The 19727-nt window shown below is 41.1% G+C and overlaps 1 protein-coding gene across 9 annotated transcripts in view; it reads right to left on the bottom strand.

Annotated features, from left to right (window-relative positions):
• The window catches only part of mcf2la (mcf.2 cell line derived transforming sequence-like a), a 307378-nt gene that overhangs the window by 17152 nt on the left and 270499 nt on the right, over positions 1-19727 (bottom strand). For all 9 annotated transcript variants that reach the window (XM_063051229.1, XM_063051230.1, XM_063051232.1 and 6 more), the window contains 3 exons: positions 18837-18915; positions 13634-13700; positions 1357-1457 (listed from right to left, as the gene is read on the bottom strand). In XM_063051229.1, the coding sequence (XP_062907299.1) occupies positions 1357-1457; positions 13634-13700; positions 18837-18915 (247 nt within the window). The remainder of the gene's footprint in view (positions 1-1356; positions 1458-13633; positions 13701-18836; positions 18916-19727) is intronic.

Genomic DNA, 19727 nt, shown 5'->3' with positions numbered 1-19727 from the left:
ACATGAGCCACTCTCCAATCCTTTGGCACCTCACCTGTAGACAGCGACATTTTAAATATTTCAGCCAGGGCCCCTGCAATTTCAACACTAGTCTCCTTCGAGGTCCGAGGGAACACCCAGTCAGATCCCGGGGATTTATCCACTTTAATTTTCCTCAAGACAGCAAGGACCTCCTCCTTTTCCAACTGTACAGTTTCCATGATCTCACTACTTGTTTCCCTTAATCTATAGACTTCATGCCAGTTTCCTTAGTAAATACAGATGCAAAAAACCTATTTAATATCTCCCCCATTTCCTTTGGTTCCACACATAGCCGACCACTCTGATCTTCAAGAGGACCAATTTTATCCCTTACAATCCTTTTGCTCTCAATATACCTATAAAAGCTCTTTGGATTATCCTTCACTTTGACTGCCAAGGCAACCTCATGTCTTCTTTTAGCCCTCCTGATTTCTTTCTTAAGTATTTTCTTGCACTTCTTATACTCCTCAAGCACCTTATTTACTCCCTGCTTCCTATACACGTCATACAACTCCCTCTTCTTCTTTATCAGAGTTGCAATATCCCTTGAGAACCAAGGTTCCTTATTCCTATTCACTTTGCCTTTAATCCTGACAGGAACATACAAATTCTGCACTCTCAAAATTTCTGCTTTGAAGGCTTCCCACCTACCGATCACATCTTTGCCAGAGAACAACCTGTCCCAATCCACGCTTTTTAGATCCTTTCTCATTTCTTCAAATTTGGCCTTCTTCCAGTTAAGAACCTCAACCCTAGGACCAGATCTATCCTTGTCCATGATTAAGTTGAAACTAATGGTGTTATGATCACTGGAACCAAAGTGCTCCCCTACACAGACTTCTGTCACTTGTCCTAACTCGTTTCCTAACAGGAGATCCAATATTGCATCCCCTCTAGTTGGTCTCTCTATATATTGATTTAGAAAACTTTCCCGAACACATTTTACAAACTCTAAACCATCTAGACCCCTAACAGTATGGGAGACCCAATCAATATATGGAAAATTAAAATCCCCTACCACCACAACTTTATGTTTCCTGCAGTTGCCTGCTATCTCTCTAGGGTCACGTGAAGCTATGGGAGCAGGTGGTGGATGGTTGTCTGAGCAGCTGGTTATATCACATCCTAGTTATGCAACCACTGACCCAGGCAGGCAATCTCTGAAGAGTATTGATAATGGCTGAGGTCACCTGTCTTGTAAAGTCACTGCCCAGAAGGTGGCAATGGCAAACTACTTCTGTAGAAAAATCTGTCAAGAACAGTAAAGACTATGATCACCCACATCTTACTACATGGCACATAATGAATGAACAATCTTCTGCGAGCACGCTGTACCTTTCCCTTTTTCCTGTTTCTTTGGTGTGATAACTGAAGTGCTGCGATTATCAGGGCTCATAATTTCAGCTCTTCTCTCTTTCTGTGGGCTCCACAAGGCACTGGGAAAAGTGCAAAATAGAGCACATAACAATTGCATTAAAACAGATGAAAACTGATTGTTGTTACAACACAGGCTTTATTGTTAAATCATTAATTGCTTTACACTGCTTTAGAAAGTTTTATAGCCTGTTGGTTAAGCTGCATTTTATGTCCCCAATAGATGAAATGATGAAATCAGAAGTTTGGCCTTGTTGTTACAAGGGGCAGTACAGAATAGAGTTAGACAGAGAGAGATGTATGTACAAAAGCTCCAGAAGGATAAAAGAAAACAGGACAGTTAAACTTCAATTCAAAGTTCAGGGAGACAGTGACGCAGGTAAAATAAGAGGACAGAGCAAATATGATCACAAGTTTAACTGATGAGGTATACATGAAGAGGGTGCAGCCTCTTCTCAATGCTGATATCAAGCAGGGGTACAGGAACCTGAAGACTTGCACCTCAAAGTTCAACAACAGCTTCTTCCCCACTGTCATCAGTTATGGACCCTCCTATAAAACCCTAATTCTATGTTGGACTATATTTCCCTCAAATTGCATTCATGTTTATTTTTGTTATGCACGTATAATTTACATTAATTTAAATTGATGTTGATGTACTGTGCTGCTGCAAAAGGTTAATTTTCATGGCATTTACACTCTCTCTCTCTCTCTCTCTCTCTCTCTCTATATATATATATATATATATATATATATATATACACACACCTATGACAGTAAATGTGAAATATGACAGTGAATAATAATGAATCAACTGCTTAAAGCCACCCCATCTAATAAAAACAATAAAACAAAAATGATGTGTTCCCGGGTGTCAACATCTCAGAGGATCTACCCTGGAACCAACACATCGATGCACCTTGTAAATTTCTATAGTATATATTTCTGTAAGTAGGGAGCATTCTGACTGGCTGTTACAAAGCCTGCTATGGAGGATGATAAGATGCTGCAAAGGATTGTAGACTCAGCCAAGTCCAGTGGGCTCAAATATCCCCACCATTCAGGATAATTGCAAGAGGTGGTGCCTCAAGAAGGCAGCAGCTGTCACTAAGGAGCCTCGTCATCCCAGACTCACCTATTCTCATATGACCATTGGGGAGAAGTATAGGAGCCTGAGGACACCCACTCAAAGATTCACAGACAGTTCTTACATTCTGCTATCACAACTCAGAACGGTCCATGAAACTATGAACACTAACTTTTTTTGCACTACTTCTATAATTCATAGTAATTATTATGCCATTGTGTTTACAAAAAAAAAACATTATCAATACAGTGTGTAGAGGTCCCAACTAGAGACAGTGCAGTATTGGATTCCCTATTAAAGAATGAGATATGGCAGGTGACAGAAGTAGGTGTAAGGGAACACTTTAGATCTAGTGATCATAATTCCATTGGTTTCAAGATAATTATAGAGAAGGATTAGACTGGTTCTCAGATTTAAAGCCTTAAAACATGAGGTTGCTCTGGCAGACAAGGAGAATCTAAAGGACTTCTACAAGCATAATAAGAACAAAAGGATAGCAAGGGACAAAATTGGTCCACTTGAAGATCATGTGGTCATCTATGCATGGAGCCAAAAGAGATGGGGGAGATCTTAAATGGATTTTTTTTCAGCTATATTTACTCAGGAGTCAGACACAGAGTCTACAGAACTGACGCAAAACAGTAGTGAGGTCATGAACCGTACGCGCATTATTGGGGGGGGTGGAGGGGGGTAAGTAACGTGCAGTTAGTTCACAGGGCCTGACAAAGTGACACTTTAGACCTTGTGGGAGGCTAGTACAGAAACATCTTTAACTACGGATGAGGTGCTGGAGGACTGGAGGACAGCTAATGTTGTTCGTTGTTCAAGAAAGGCACTAAGAATAAGTTGGGAAATTATAGGCAGGTGAGTCAGATGTCAGAAGGAGTTAACTATTGGAAGGGCATTCTAAGGGACAGGATATACAAGTACTGTATTTGGACAAACAAGGTCTGATCAGAGATAGTCAACATGGTTTTGAGCATGATAGATTGTGTCTAACCAACCTTATAGAGTTTTTTGAAGAGGTTACCAGGAAAGGCAGTGGACATTGTCTACATAGACTTTAGCAAGGCCTTTGACAAAATCTCACGTGGGAGGCTGGTCAAGAGGGTTTAGTCAGTCGGCATTCAGGATGAGGTAGTATATTAGATTCAAGATTGACTTAGTAGAAGAAGCCAGAGAGTGGTAGTAGAGGGTTGCCTCTCCAACTGGAGGCCTGTGACTAGTGGAGTGCCCCATAGATCATTACAGAGTCCATTGCAGATGACACCATGATTGGGAATGTAGTGGACAGCAAGGAAGGTTATCAAAGCTTGCATTGGGATCTGGACCAGCTGTAAAAATGGGCTGATAAATAGCAGATTTAATGCAATCAAGAGTGAGGTGTTGCACTTTGGAAGGACAAACAAGGATAGGACATACACATTTAATAGCAGGACAATGAAGAGTGCAGTGAAATTGAGGGATCTGGGAATACAGATCCATAATTCCCTAAAAGGGGTGTCACAGATAGTCAGGGGTAGAATGAGAGCTTTTGGCATTTTGGCCTTTGTAAATCAGAATAGTGAGTACAGGAACTGGGATGTTATACTGAGGTTCTATAAGACATTGATAAGGTCAAATATGCAATTCTAGTCACCTACAGTACCTACAGGAAAGACATCAATAAGATCACAAGAGTACAGAGAAAATTTACAATGATATTGCTGGCACTTGAGGACCTAAGTTATAGGAAAAGATTGAACAGGCTAGGTGTCTTTTCTTGGAAATGCAAGCAAGCTTTTTCGACTGAGGTTGGGAAAGACTAGAACTAGAGGTCATTGGTTAAAGGTGATAAGTGAAATAATTAAGGGGAGCCTGAGGGGAACTTAAACTATCCTATCCTTTGGCCTTAACAGTCACACACTTACAGATACTGACTGCAACATTTCAACAGTGAATCCAGCCATCTTCCTTAGGCACAAGTTAATAAAATGACAAGTCCCCTTAGAGACACCTCCTGATATACCCTCTCAAGTGAGCAGGGCATAGGCAGGACTTAATGCTCAATCCTGATTGGTTGGATCTGAATCCAGCATGTGGGAGACATAAATGTAGGTTCTTAGAGTGTATCTGGGACCACAAAGTCCTAAAGGGGGCAGGGCCTAAAATAAAAATTGACCGATCAGAACAAAGCCAATTCAAACTAACCAATCAGGAATAGACAATTCAGTTCCAGCCAATCAGAATTGAGCATTAAGTCCTGTCCATGCCCTGCTCACTCAAAAGGTTATATAAGAAGGTGACTCCAGGGGAATGTGTTTGAGGGGGCTGTTCTCTCTGGTTAGGAAAGGCTGGAACTGGAGTTGGCTCGACTGGAAGCTGGCTGTGTTTTGCTTGATGCGTGAAAGTGGTTTGGAACCTGTTGAGGGAAAGAGAGTGGGGAAGGAATGGAAATTGCTGGGAGGGGGTTGTGTGGGTCTGGTAATGGTGGACAAGATAAGAGGGGGGCGTTGAGGGAAAGAAAGTGGAGAAGGAGAGGGATAGGGACTTGGGATCAGAGGTAGGCAGCTGGGGAGAGGTGGATTATTGTGAAGGGAGAAATAAAGGGAATGAGGAGGTAGTGAGGGGTTGGATGAATAAAAACCAAGACAAAGGGAATAAAAGAATAAGAAATGATAGTGGAGAAAGCTCTGAAAGTGAGGAAGATGAACAAGCTCAGAGAGGTGTTGTCATAATTAGGTTTAATGAGAATGCTCAGGGACATATGAAGAAAATTAACCCATTTGTGCTAACAATAACTCTGGCAAATAAGATAGGGGAAATAGTATTTGCAAAAGTCCTTAATGATGGCAACTTATTGGTAAGATGTGCGAATGAGGAACAACTTGAGAAAGCACTCAAGCTAAAAGAGATAGAAAAATACAAGGTGGAATACATTGGGAGGGTGGGAGCACAAAATAGTGGTTGTAAAGGAGTGATCACGGGGGTACCCATGAGTATAAATATGGAGGAGTTAAAGAGGAATATCAAAGGAGGGAAAGTAATGAATGTTCAAAGACTGAAAACAACAAAGGAGGGAGTGAAAAAGGAAAGTGAATCTGGATTGATTGAATTTGAAGAAGAAAGCGTGCCAAGGAAGGTGTTCCTGGGTTTCATGAGTTACCCAGTAAGGGTGTATGTGTTAAAGCCGCTGAGGTGCTATAATTGTCAAAGGTTTGGACACCGAGCTAAAAACTGTAAAAGGCAGAAGAGATGTGCTAGATGTGGGGGTGATCATGAATATGGAAAGTGCGGAACAGGAGTTCAACCAAAATGCTGCAATTGTGGAGGAGCTCATAATGTTGCATAGAGTGGGTGTGAGGTTGTGAGACGGGAGACTAAAATTCAAGAAATAAGAGTGAAAAGAAAGATCACTTATGCAGAAGCTGTAAGAATGTCAAGAGAACAGAATAATGCTCCTAATGAACAGGGAGCAATAGGGATACGAGAGATGCAACAAAGAACAAATGACAGGATTTATGTAGACAAAAAGGCTCTAGTAACATTCATTGCAGGAGTGATTAATAGTACGGCTGAGGTAAAGTCAAAAAGTGACAAAATTCAGCTGGTGATAAAAGCAGCAGTAAACCATTTAGGGTTAGTAGGACTGACATGGGAGGAAGTGAGGGAGAACCTCAGTAATCAGTCAAGCCAGGAAGTGTCATGTGTTGGTTAATACTAATTATGGTGATTCTTTTGCAATGAGATGCAAGGAGCTTACTGGCCAATAGCCAGGAATTCAAGCACTTTATTAAAGAAATGGTTGTAAAACCGGATGTAGTGTATATTCAGGAAACTTGGTTGAAACCAACTTTAGACTTTGTGGTATATGGGTATACAATGATAAGGAAAGATAGAAATCTAGGAGGAGGAGGGGGTTGTGCTATGTTAATCAAGCAAGGTATACCATATAGGGTACTGGAAAAAGGAGATGATCAGGAATACATAGTGGTGGAAGTGTGGGAGAGAGGGGAGGGAGTGGTTATAATTAACTACTACAATCCATGTAAAAGGTTGGATTTGGACAGCCTGTTAAAGATACAAGGACAAAACAGACATAAAGTAGTGTGGTGTGCAGATTTCAATGCTCATAGCACAATACGGAGGGGGGGGGGGGATCAGATTACAGATCCAACTGGAAAGGTAATTGAAGATTTGATGGAAGAAAGGGATTTGGTGTGTATGAATGATGGTAGCGGCACAAGGATAGATATAACAACAGGAACTGAGTCAGTGTTAGATATTACGTTAGTGTCTAATACCTTGGCTGGCGTTAGTAACTGGGGAGTTTGGACTGCTTCAACAGTAGGCAGTGATCACTACCCAGTTTTATGTTCAGTGGGTGAAAGAGTTGAAGTAAGACCAGGTGGCGGAGTCCCAAAGTGGGTGTTTGGAAAAGCAGATTGGGGTAAGTTCCAGAAGTTGAGTGAAGAAGGGTTGACAAAGATTGACATTTCTGGAAATATAGATGAATTAAACAGTCAGGTGACTTCAGCAATTATCATGGCAGCAGAAGGATCTATACCCAGGAGTAAAAATAGGATGAATAGGAAACTGGTACCATGGTGGACAGAGGAATGTTGTCAGGCTGTAAAAAACAGAAATAGAGCATTCAGGCTAGTTAAAAGAACCCATAATATGCAGCATTTGGTTCAATATAAGAAAGCACAGGCAGTGGTGAGAAGAACTATACATCAAGCTAAAAGGGCAAGTTGGAGGAGTTTTTGCGACAAGGTAGGAAGAACAACACCTGTGGGAGAGATATGGGGGATGATTAAGAGGATGGGAGGAGATAGAAGGGATTGGGAATATCCAGTAATGATATCTGAGGAGGAAACTGCAGTCTCCAGTAGGGATAAGGCTGAGATCATGGCCAAGTCATTTGTACAGATACACAGTTCAGAACATTTGTCTGAAGAAGGGAGAAGGAGAAGGGAAAGAACAATGAGCCAACACCCAGGTGTGTTAAACAGGAGGGAAGGAACAGATGATATAGTTGATGATCCATTTACGTTAGCAGAAATGGTGAGAGCAATAAAGAAATCGAGTCCAACCTCCCCAGGGAAAGATCTGATATGCTCTGTGATGCTAAAAAATCTAGGAGAAGGAGCGCTCTTGAAGTTGCTGCATTTTTATAACACAGTGTGGGAGGAGGGAAGATTACCAAGTGCATGGAAAGAAGCAGTAGTAATTCCAATAAGGAAACCTGGCAAGGATCCGTCAAAACCCACTAGCTACAGACCAATAGCATTAACATCAAATTTAAGATAATGGAAAGGATGATAACAGAAAGGTTATCATATGAGCTTGAGAAAAGGGGAATGCTGGCAAGTTATCAGAGTGGTTTTAGAAAGGGAAGGAATTCCATGGACTCAGTGATTATGTTAGAGACTGAAATAAGGAAGGCCCAGGCAAATAGAGAGTCAGTAGTGGCAGTGTTGTTTGACATTGAAAAAGCCTATGATATGATGTGGAAGGAAGGATTATTAATTAAACTGCACAAGATGGGGGTTGGTGGGAGAGTTTTTAATTGGATTAAAGGTTTTTTGTTTGGTAGAAAAATTCAAGTTCTGATTGGATCAGAATTATCAAAACAGTACATATTGGAAAATGGCACACCTCAAGGTAGTGTGATTAGCCCGTTACTTTTCATCATTATGATCAATGATGTCTTCACAAAGATACCAGTGGATATAGGTAGGTCACTGTTTGCGGATGATGGGGCCTTGTGGAAAAGAGGCAGGAACATGGACTACATAATCAGGAAACTACAAGAAGCAATTGATGAAGTGGTGGAGTGGGGTTATGATTGGGGATGTAGATTTTCAGTAGATAAAACTCAAACTGTATTTTTTACCAGGAAAAGAGTTGAGGTAGGGAAGTTAAGGATGTATGGGGTTGAATTAGAAAGGGTTGCATCATTTAAATTTCTGGGAGTTATATTTGATTCACGATTAACATGGGCAGACCATATCAGGAAAGTTGAGAAATGTAAAAAAGTAATAAATGTGATGAGATGTTTGACTGGTAGGGAATAGGGAGCAAGTTGTTCAGCTTTGAAGAGAATGTGTGTGGCTTTAGTGAGATCTGTGTTGGACTATGGATATAGCATATGGATCAGCAGCTGGGTCTCTTATAAGGAAACTGGATGTGATTCAGGCTCAGGCCTTGAGAGTGTGCAGTGGGGCTTTTAAAACGTCACCAGTGTCAGCACTACAGGTAGAAATGGGAGTAATGCCTTTGGAACTAAGAAGGATGCAACTGATGTCACTACTGGGCTAACTTGCAGGGGCACAATGATTCTCACCCTGCTAAAAGAGTGTTGCAGGAGTGCTGGGAAAATGGGAGGTTTCAGAGGGATACCTTTAGTCAGGTAGGGAATGATATCGCGAAAGAATGTGGAGTGTTTGATCTGAGGATAAGTCCTTCAGTAGTTTATCCAGTTGTAGTTCCATGGAAGCTTGTATGGCCTGACATAGACTGGCATTTGTTAGCGGTAAAAAGAAAAGAAAGATATAAAACAGATTTGGTAAATGCATTTAACTGTCATGTGATGGAAAAGTATAGTGATTATACTCACATTTATACGGATGGTGCGAAGGAACCTGAAACAGGAGTGACAGGGTTTGGGGTGGTAATACCAGCAAAAGAAATTGGAATCAGCAGAAGAACATCTAATAAGTTAGGAGTGTTTACAGTGGAGATGCTGGTGGTGTTGGTTGCTTTGCAATAGGTGCAGAAAGCCAGACAAGGCAAAGCATTGATATGTTCAGATTCATCCTCAGTTCTAGCAAGTTTAAGGTCTTTTCATACAAACAGTCGGCAAGATGTACTTTATGAAGTCCTTCAGTTAGTTACAAGAATTGCAAATCAGGGAGGTCAGGTAAAATTTCTATGGGTTCCAGCACATGTAGGGGTGAAGGGGAATGAGAGGGTGGATGAGTTGGCAAAGAGGGCGTTAAAGAAAGAAAATGTGGAAATGCACATTAGTATCAGTAAAGCAGAGGTTAAGCGTGTAATCTGGGAAAAAGTCAACCGAATGTGGCAAGAAAGATGGGACAGGGAGGGGAAAGGGAGGCATTTATATCAAATACAAAAGAGTGTTGCAGGTACTAGGGTAGGTAGTGGAAACAGAAAAGAGGAAATTGTGTGGACTAGGTTAAGGCTGGGGCATTGTACATTAAACAAAACATTGAAAATGATAGGGAAACACCAGACAGGATTGTGTAAGGAATGTCAGGAAGAGGAGTCAGTAGAACATGTAGTTTTGTGTTGCAGGAAGTATGGGATACAGAGATGATGAGAATTAAATTAAGGGAGTTGGGGATGCAGGAATTCACATTAAAAGGGTTGCTGGACATGGGTGAGAGAGCACAAGTCCGGGTATTTTTAGCATTTTTAAGGGGTACAGGGTTTTTTTTATAGAATATGACGGATAAGCAGGAATAGGGTACTAGGATGGTCAAAGATGGGAGGATAAAGTGTAGGTTTGTGTGCGTGTGCGTGTGTGTGTGTGTGTGCGCACGTGTGTGTGTGTGTGTGCGCACGTGTGTGTGTGTGTGTGTGTGTGTGTGTGTGCGTGCGTGCGCGCGCCCAATTGGGTGAAGGGATTTAGAATGTATGTCTAGTGCACATTCCGGAGCAGAGGGTGGCGGTAATGCACCATTAAGCTGGATGCCAACTGCCGTAAAACAAGATACAGACAGATAGGAATGTGTTTGACTAACATGCCTGTTGAAATAAGTATCTGTAAGTATGTGACTATTAAGGCCAAAGGATAGTATGGTTAGATTTGCTAACCAGTCACAAAGCTCCTGTAGTCAGCTGAGGGGGAACCTCTTCACTTAGAGGGTAGTGTGAGTGTGCAATAATCTGCCTGTGCAATTGGTGCATGCAGGTTAGTTTGCAACATTTAACTGTCAGGCCTTGCAATGACTGCCTACTTGTGGAAGCTCAGTTTAAAAAAAAGTAGTGCAGCACATGTTCTTTGAAATTAAACACAAGATTGAGTTTACAGAAAAGGCTGCAAATGAAGAATTCACAGGTTCATAAACAGTGAGTACCAGGTGATAATAATCATAACAAAAGGAGCAGAAATGGCTGGCTGCATCAGAAGAATTGACATGTTTGATTATATGATGGATAAAGGTATTTTGTACACTGAATGGATTGAACAGTATTTTAAAGAAAATGGAATAACTGATGAGAAGCAAGTGTCAATTTTGCTGAGTGTACTGAATTTAAAGGCATATAGGTTGCTTTGAAGTTTAATTCCTCCAACCAAACAACAAAATGAGCTTTGCTGATATTGTGAAAGTAATACAGAAACATTTAGAATCAATATTGATAGAATGCTGTATATTTCATAAACAAAATCAAAAGGAAGGAGAGACTATTTCAGTGTATGTGGCTGAATTGAAGAGATTATCTGAACATTGTTAGATTGGTAATTGGCCTAATGTTGCATTGATTGCTTAGTCTGTGGAATCTTACAAAAATGCAGTCATAAGCAGCCCCTAACTGAAGCACACTTACATTTAAAAGAGCAGTTGAAATAAATGAATCAATGGAAACAGTGGACAGAGACGCAATTGAGTTGCAGTCAGGAATGAAAGTGAGCGTGAAAAAATTTGCAATCTCTAAACAGAAACCAGTCTGGCCTGATAAATTGTATTACCATTGTGGCAGGGGCTCACATACACCAGACCAATGAAGATTTAAAGGTGAAACTTGCAGAAAATGCAACAAAATTAGATGCATACAAAGAGCATGTCAGGCAGACAAAAATAAATAAAAGGGAAGATAAAAAGTCCAGTTTCAGTTTCAAAAAGAGCACTAAACTTGTGATATTGATGAAATGTCCAAGAGTGACATTGGACTGTATAGCCTTAAAATTTACAAAGTGAAAACTAACGAAGACAAGCAATATGGCTTATTCCTGAAGTGAAATTAAAGTGGAATTGGCTGATTCAATCTTTCCATAAAATAAGTTTGAATGGCATTTCAAAGAGACTCAATTGAAGCCTGCAGATATTCAACAGATTTTATTCAGGATAAAAGATATCTTCTGTGGGAATGATGTTTGTGACAGTGAAATACAACAACCAACAACCTACATTTGACTTGTATGTGGTAAAAACAGGAGGACTAGCATTCTGGGAATGTGAGTGGCTGAGACAACTAGAACTTGATTGGAGATCTATCCTCTATTTGTATGCCACATCCCCTACAATAGAGTCAACTGAAAATGAATTTAGAAATGTACTGGATGATGCCTCAACTGTCTCCATGCTGTATACCATGAACCATTGCCCAACAGGGAAACAAGCATTGGTGCCAACTTCTGTGCCTTCTGCTTGGAAAGCATATTGGACCAAGGAAAGACCATGCTGCTCAGAGAAATCATGTAAGTGACAAAATCAGTGGTCTGACTACAACAATTTTTGTCTGAGAAAGCTTTTGCTATGTTAATCAGGCAGTGAAATGTGGCTTGCTTTTAAGCTGGAAGAGAGATCAAGGAGCTTCAGGAAAATTGCAAGCATTCGGTTTTTGTGAGTATAAAGAACCAGAATCTACTCTGTGTGCATTAAGGTTATTGCATGAACTTCAAGTGGGGGACAGAAGGTAAAAGTAGATGCCAAAACCAAAACCCAGCTGGACAAATGGATGGCCAAACAGAAAGGAGTCAGTGGAGATACGAAAACAGAGGATTTAGCAGATGATGTTGTGGATGAGGAAGCCAAGAGGAGAGAGCAGATTGTAAGGGAGCAATTTTCCAATTTTGTCTGAGAACGCTGATACAGCAAGTCAGACAGGAAACCCAGAGTGGCGAAGGCCTTGGTCACTTACTGACGCATCAGGTGGGCAGCAGGAAAGATCCAGAAGGCAGCCACACCTCTCAGCATAGAGTAGATTACAGCCCAGCCGGACAGGAATCAGGAATTGGAGGTCGCTGACCAGTGCCCTTCTTAATCTATTGTCTAATCTAGATACAAAAGTCCAGGATGTGATGATAAAGGAGCCTCAACTATTTGCTTATCTGACAAAATATTTTCCATCTTTGTGCACAGGATTTCACATTCCTCCCAGCACGGAAGGAGGACATTCAGCCCACTAAGTTAACGTTAGTCCTCTCAGCAATCCCATTCCCCCACTCCTTTCTTTATAACCTAAACACTCCCCTAGCATTGAGTCTCCTATCACCCACCTAGACACAAAGGGTGATTTAGATTAGCCAATTAATCAGCAAACCTGTGGGAGGTGGGAGAAGCCAGAGTAGCTGGAACCACTCATGCAGTTGCAGAGAGAATTCAAACTCCACAGAGACTGGAGCAGAGCTCAGGATTGAACTTACATAGCTGAAGCTCTGATGTGGCGGCTCTGTTGGCTGTGACACTGTGCTGCCCTCAAGATAAAAGGTGGCAAAGATAAAACAAATTGCTGTGGAGATAATTTGTAAACCCCCTAACAATTATTATGAACGAAGATATGAGGTTGGAAGAAAGCTGGTGCAAGGATTGTTGGTGACTTTAATCATTACCTACCTTCATCTTTACCTAGACTATGAGCACTCAATTGGCAAATGTCATTTGGAGTTTAGAAAATCAGATAATACTTGTGAAATACAAAAAAGATTCTGAGAGGCTTAGCAAGGTTCTGTAATTGTCCTGATTAAAGACATCTAGGCTACACAGTATTGTCTCATGATACAAGGTGAACCATTTGGGACTGAGATATGTAAAAATACTTTACTCAAAGGGGTGTGAATACTTAGGATGTCTCATTGAGGTTATTGTACTTATTGTGAAATATATTCAAGACAGGAATTTCTATAGTTTGGAGTTCTAACAAGGAAAAGAGATTTGAGTATCGGCTGGAAGAGTGGTACAGCAGGCTTGAGGAGACATCTGTCCCACTCCAGTTATTATTTCCTGTTTCAAACTAATCAATGCATTCAAACTTCAACTTTGAATCTTGCTGTTTTAAGAGAAAGGGGAAGATTCAACTTAATCATATCTAATGCAACCGAACATCATGAGGAATGTGAACACTGCTTTGCCTTCCATGCTTGGTAAACAGAAACTAACCAAGATAACAGTGAGCCTTGTATTCATCAGATTACTTACTTACCTGTTGTTAATGGGTAGAGTTAAAGGAGCCACAGAAAAATGCTCTAACTTTAAGTGTTGGGTAGAAACTGAAAAAGGAAATTAGATTGTTTAACTTATGATGAACATATTTAGTAAAACAACTTCTAAGATACATTGAAACAAAAACACGAAAACATCACTTCTTTTGGATCAAACTCTGTATTCCCCCATGAATTGGGAATAGTTTAAAAAAAAGACGTGATGAAGTGCGTAAAAAAAAGCAACTAGCATTAACTCATGAGTAAATCGATAGAGGAATTAAATCATAGGCTGGGGGAGAAGTAACAGAGAAGTTGGGTAGGCCATCTATCAGCATCTTGGGGTAGATTAGAGAGTCATAGAGTCAGATTACTACAGCCTAGAAACAGGCCCTTCGGCCCTTCTAGTTGGTACTGAACTGTTATTCTGCCTAGTCCCATTGATTCACACACGCGCCATAGCCCTCCATACCACTTCCATCCATGTAGTATCCGAATTTCTCCGAAGTGTTGCTATTGAACCCACATCTGCCACCTCTGCTGGCAGCTCATTCCTCACTCGCTCCACCCTCTGAGTGAAGAAGTTTTCTGTCAGACTCCCCTTAAATTTCACCTTTCACAGTTAACCTATGACCTCTGGTTGTAGTCTCATCCAACCTTTAGTGTAAAGAGCCTGCTTGCAGTTACCTTACCTATACTGCTTATAATTTTGTATACATCTATCAGATCTCCACTCATTCTCCTATGCTTCAGGGAAAAAAAGTCCTAACTGATTCAACCTTTCCCTAGAACTCGTCTCCAAGTTCTGGCAAATCCTTGTCAATTTTTTTTCTACTCTTTCAATCTTATTTATATCTTTATTGTAGGCAGATGACTGGAACTGCACACAATACGCCAAATTTGGCCTCAGCAAAGTCTTATACAATTTCAATATAACATCCCATCTCCTGTACTCAATAGAAACATAGAAAATAGGTGCAGGAGTAGGCCATTCGGCCCTTTGAGCCTGCACTGCCATTCAGTATGATCATGGCTGATCATCCATCTCAGAACTCTGCACCAGCCTTCCCTCCACACCCCCGAACCCTTTAGCCACAAGGGCCATATCTAACTCTCTCTTAAATATAGCCAATGAACTGGCCTCAACTGTTTCCTGTGGCAGAGAATTCCACAGATTCACCACTCTCTGTGTGAAGAAGTTTTTCCTAATCTCGGTCCTAAAAGGCTTCCCCTTTATTCTCAAACTGTGACACCTCATTCTGGACTTCCCCAACATCGGGAACAATCTTCCTGTATCTAGCTTGTCCAATCCCTTTAGGACTTTATATGTTTCAATCAGATCCCCCCTCAATCTTCTAAATTCCAATGAGTATAAGCCTAGTTCATCCAGTCTTTCATCATATGAAAGTCCTGCCATCCCAAGAATCAATCTGGTGAACCTTCTTTGTACTCCCTCTATGGCAAGGATGTCTTTCCTCAGATTAGGGGACCAAAACTGCGCACAATACTCCAGGTGTGGTCTCACCAAGGCCTTGTACAACTGCAGTAGTACCTCCCTGCTCCTGTACTCGAATCCTCTAGCTATGAATGCCAGCATACCATTCGCCTTTTTCACCGCCTGCTGTACCTGCATGCCCACTTTCAATGACTGGTGTATAATGACGCCCAGGTCTCGTTGCAACTCCCCTTTTCCTAATCGGCCACCATTCAGATAATCTGTTTTCCTGTTTTTGCCACCAAAGTGGATAACCTCACATTTATCCACATTAAATTGCATCTGCCATGAATTTGCCCACTCATCTCACCTATCCAAGTCACCCTGCATCCTCTTAGCATCCTCCTCACAGCTAACACTGCCGCCCAGCTTCGTGTCATCCTTGGAGATGCTGCATTTAATTCCCTCGTCTAAGTCATTAATATATATTGTAAACAACTGGGGTCTCAGCACTGAACCTTGCAGTACCCCACTAGTCACTGCCTGCCATTCTGAAAAGGTCCCGTTTATTCCCACTCTTTGCTTCCTGTCTGCCAACCAATTCTCTATCCACATCAATACCATACCCCCAATACCATGTGCTTTAAGTTTGCACACTAATCTCCTGTGTGGGACCTTGTCAAAAACCTTTTGAAAATCCAAATATACCACATCCACTGGTTCTCCCCTATCTACTCTACTAGTTACATCCTCAAAAAATTCTATGAGATTCGTCAGACATGATTTTCCTTTCACAAATCCATGCTGACTTTATCCGATGATTTCACCGCTTTCCAAATGTGCTATTATCACATCTTTGATAACTGACTCTAGCATTTTCCCCACCACCAATGTGAGGCTAACCGGTCTATAATTCCCTGGTTTCTCTCTCCCTCCTTTTTCAAAAAGCGGGGTTACATTAGCCACCCTCCAATCCTCAGGAACTAGTCCAGAATATAAAGAGTTTTCAAAATTATCACTATTGCATCCACTATTTCTTGGGATACTTCCTTAAGCACTCTGGGATGCAGACCATCTGGCCCTGGGGATTTATCTGCCTTTAATCCCTTCAATTTACCTAACACCACTTCCCTGCTAATATGTATTTCCCTCAGTTCCTCCATCTCACTAGACCCTCGGTCCCCTACTATTTCCAGAAGATTATTTATGTCCTCCTTAGTGAAGACAGAACCAAAGTAATTATTCAATTGGTCTGCCATGTCCTTGTTCCCCATGATCAATTCACCTGTTTCTATCTGTAGGGGACCTACATTTGTCTTAACCAATCTTTTTTCTTTTCACATATCTATAAAAGTTATTACAGTCAGTTTTATGTTCCCTGCCAGTTTTCTCTCATAATCTCTTTCCTCTTTCCTAATTAAACCCTTTGTCCTCCTCTGCTGAACTCTGAATTTCTCCCAGTCCTCAGGTGAGCCACTTTTTCTGGCTAATTTGTATGTTTCTTCTTTGGAATTGATACTATCCCTAATTTACCTTGTCAGCCACGGGTGCACTACCTTCCTTGATTTATTCTTTTGCCAAACTGGGATGAACAATTGTTGTAGTTCATCCATGTAATCTTTAAATGCTTGCCATTGCATATCCACCGTCAATCCTTTAAGTGTCATTTGCCAGTCTATCTTAGCTAATTCATGTCTCATACCTTCAAAGTTACCCTTCTTTAAGTTCAGAACTTTTGTTTCTGAATTAACTATGTCACTCTCCATCTTAATGAAGAATTCCACCATATTATGGTCACTCTTACCCAAGGGGCCTCTCATGATAAGATTGCTAATTAACCCTTCCTCATTGTTCAATACCCAGTCTAGAATGGCCTGCTCTCTAGTTGGTTCCTCGACACGTTGATTCAGAAAAACCATCCCGCATACATTCCAAGAAATCCTCTTCCTCAGCGCCCTTACCAATCTGGTTCACCCAATCTATATGTAGATTGAAGTCACCCATTATAGCTGCTGTTCCTTCATTGCACGCATTTCTAATTTCCTGTTTAATGCCATCCCCAACCTCACTACTACTGTTAGGTGGCCTGTACACAACTCCCACCAGCGTTTTCTGCCCCTTAGTGTTATGCAGCTCTACCCATATCGATTCCACATCCTCCAGGCTAATGGCCTTCCTTTCTATTGCGTTAATCTCCTCTCTAACCAGCAATGCTACCCCACCTCCTTTTCTTTCATGTCTATCCCTCCTGAATATTGAATATCCCTGAATGTTGAGCTCCCATCTTTGGTCACCCTGGAGCCATGTCTCTGTGATCCAACTATATCATATTCATTAATAACAATCTGTACTTTTAATTCATCCACCTTGTTAGGAATGCTCCTTGCATTGACACACAAAGCCTTCAGGCTCGCTTTTGCAACACTCTTGTCCCTTATACAATTATGTTGAAAAGTGGCCCTTTTTGATTTTTGCCCTGAATTATGAAGGTCAATGTTCCAGAAGCTCTTTTTAATGACCCTTCTACCTGTGATGTCACTTTCAATGAATTACAGACCTGTATTCCCAGTTCCCTCTGTTCTACCACATTCCTCAGTGCCCTACCGTGCACTATGTAAGTCCAACCGTGGTTTTTCCTCCCAAAATGCAACACCTCACATTTGTCTGCATTAAATTCCATCTGCCATTTTCCAGCCCATTTTCCAGATGGTGCGGATCCCATTGTAAGCTTTGCTAGTCTCCTCGCTGTCTGTGACACCCCAGTCTTGATGTCATCCACAAATTTGCTGATCCAGTTAACCATATTATAATCCAACTCATTGTTATGGATGAAAACACTGGACTCAGCACTAATCCCTGTGGTACATCACTAGTCACAGGCCTCCAGTCAGCGAACAACCTTGGGATTAAAAACAAACACTGGTGGTCCTCTCTATCTATGCCTATTATCATCTTGTATACCTCTATCAAATCACCTTTAATCCTCCTTTTCTCCAAAGAGAAAAGCTCCAGCTCACTCAAACTTCCCTCGTAAAATGTGCCCTCTAATCTAGACAGCATCTTGGTATATCTCCTCTGCACCCCCTCTAAAGATTCCATGTCCTCCTATAATGAGGTGTTGAGAACTGATCACAATATTCCAAACGTAGACTGACCAGAGTCTTATGGAGCTGCAACATCGCCTCACAGCTCTTGAGCTCAATCTCCCTACTAACGAAGGCCAACACACACACACTGAGTGCCTCTTTAAGAATTCCTCGTAAACAAAAAGTGGTCAATAAAATGAGAAATAATTTAACCAACCAACAGAAAATTTTGGAGCATCTGAGCCCACTTAATACAAGTTCTGTCAAGTCACACTCTTCTCCTTGCATGCTTTTCCTTCAGTCATTCCCCTTAACTTCCACAACAGTCCTAACTAGATGAATGAGATCTGTCCTGTTGACTTTTAACTCCAACTATTGATACTGTACCCATGTCCATACCATTGCAAAGGGACAATTTGATTTCCTATCCAGTGTTGTAGGTAAGGAAAAGCTGCAGCACTTCAAGATCAGTAGTTAATCTCAGGAAAGATACCTGCCCTTCTGAGAAGACTCTGTTACAGGATCATCAAGACTCCAAATGTTCTTTATTTTTCACGTCAGAAAACAGATGCATTCAAATAGATCTTCTCAATGTTTATTTATAGAGGAATAAACCAGCAAGCTTTTGTCACGGAATGGTATGTATCATTAACTAGCTCATGGCTTTCCGTGCATGGTCCTTACCTCTACGAGCTTCTAGCTGGCTTGTTAGGACCTTTCTTATTTCATTCACCCATAGGTTTTTAGCTTCTTGGGTTGGTGCCTAAAGAGAGATGAAGAAGCACATTCTTATTTCTAACAGATGGGTACTGTAATCCCAGCAAACACAGCTTTCTTGTTGACCATGGCACCATACTTTGAAATGCACAGAAATTAGTTAAATTCTTTCAATGTGCCAAGTGATTAATTACACTGACGCTAAGGTGACAATTGGTAATTTGAATTTTACCTCTGAACCAGGTTTATTATCACCAGCATCTGGCATGAAATTCTTTAATTTAGCAGCAGTTCAATGCCATACATAATCCAGCAGAGAGTGAATAATAAATTTAAAAATAAATAAATCAATTACTGTATACATATGTTGAACAGATTAAAAAATGTGCAAAAACAGAAATAATGTATATTTTTTTATATAAAAGTGAGATAGTGTTCAAGGATTCAATGTCCATTTAGGAATTGGTTGGCAGAAGGGAAGAAGCTGTTCCTGAATCACTGAGTGTGTGCCTTCAGGCTTCTGTACCTCCTGCCTGATGGTAACAGTGAGAAAAGGGCATGCCCTGGGTGCTGGAGGTGTTTAATAATGGAGGCTGCCTTCCTGAGACACTGCCCCCTGAAGATGTTCTAGGTACTTTGTAGGCTCGTACCCAAGATGGAGCTGACTAGATTTACAACCTTCTGCAGCTTCTTTTGGTCCTGTGCAGTAGCCCCTCCATACCAGACAGTGATGCAGCCTGTTAGAATGTTCTCCATGGTACAACTATAGAAGTTTTTGAGTGTATTGGTTAACATGCCAAATGTCTTCAAACTCCTAATAAAGTATAGCTGCTGTCTTGCCTTCTTTATAACTATATC

Source organism: Mobula hypostoma, chromosome 6 (genome assembly GCF_963921235.1).
Source record: "Mobula hypostoma chromosome 6, sMobHyp1.1, whole genome shotgun sequence".
Taxonomy (NCBI): Eukaryota; Metazoa; Chordata; class Chondrichthyes; order Myliobatiformes; family Myliobatidae; genus Mobula; species Mobula hypostoma.
This window is presented reverse-complemented; position numbering and strand designations above follow the sequence as displayed.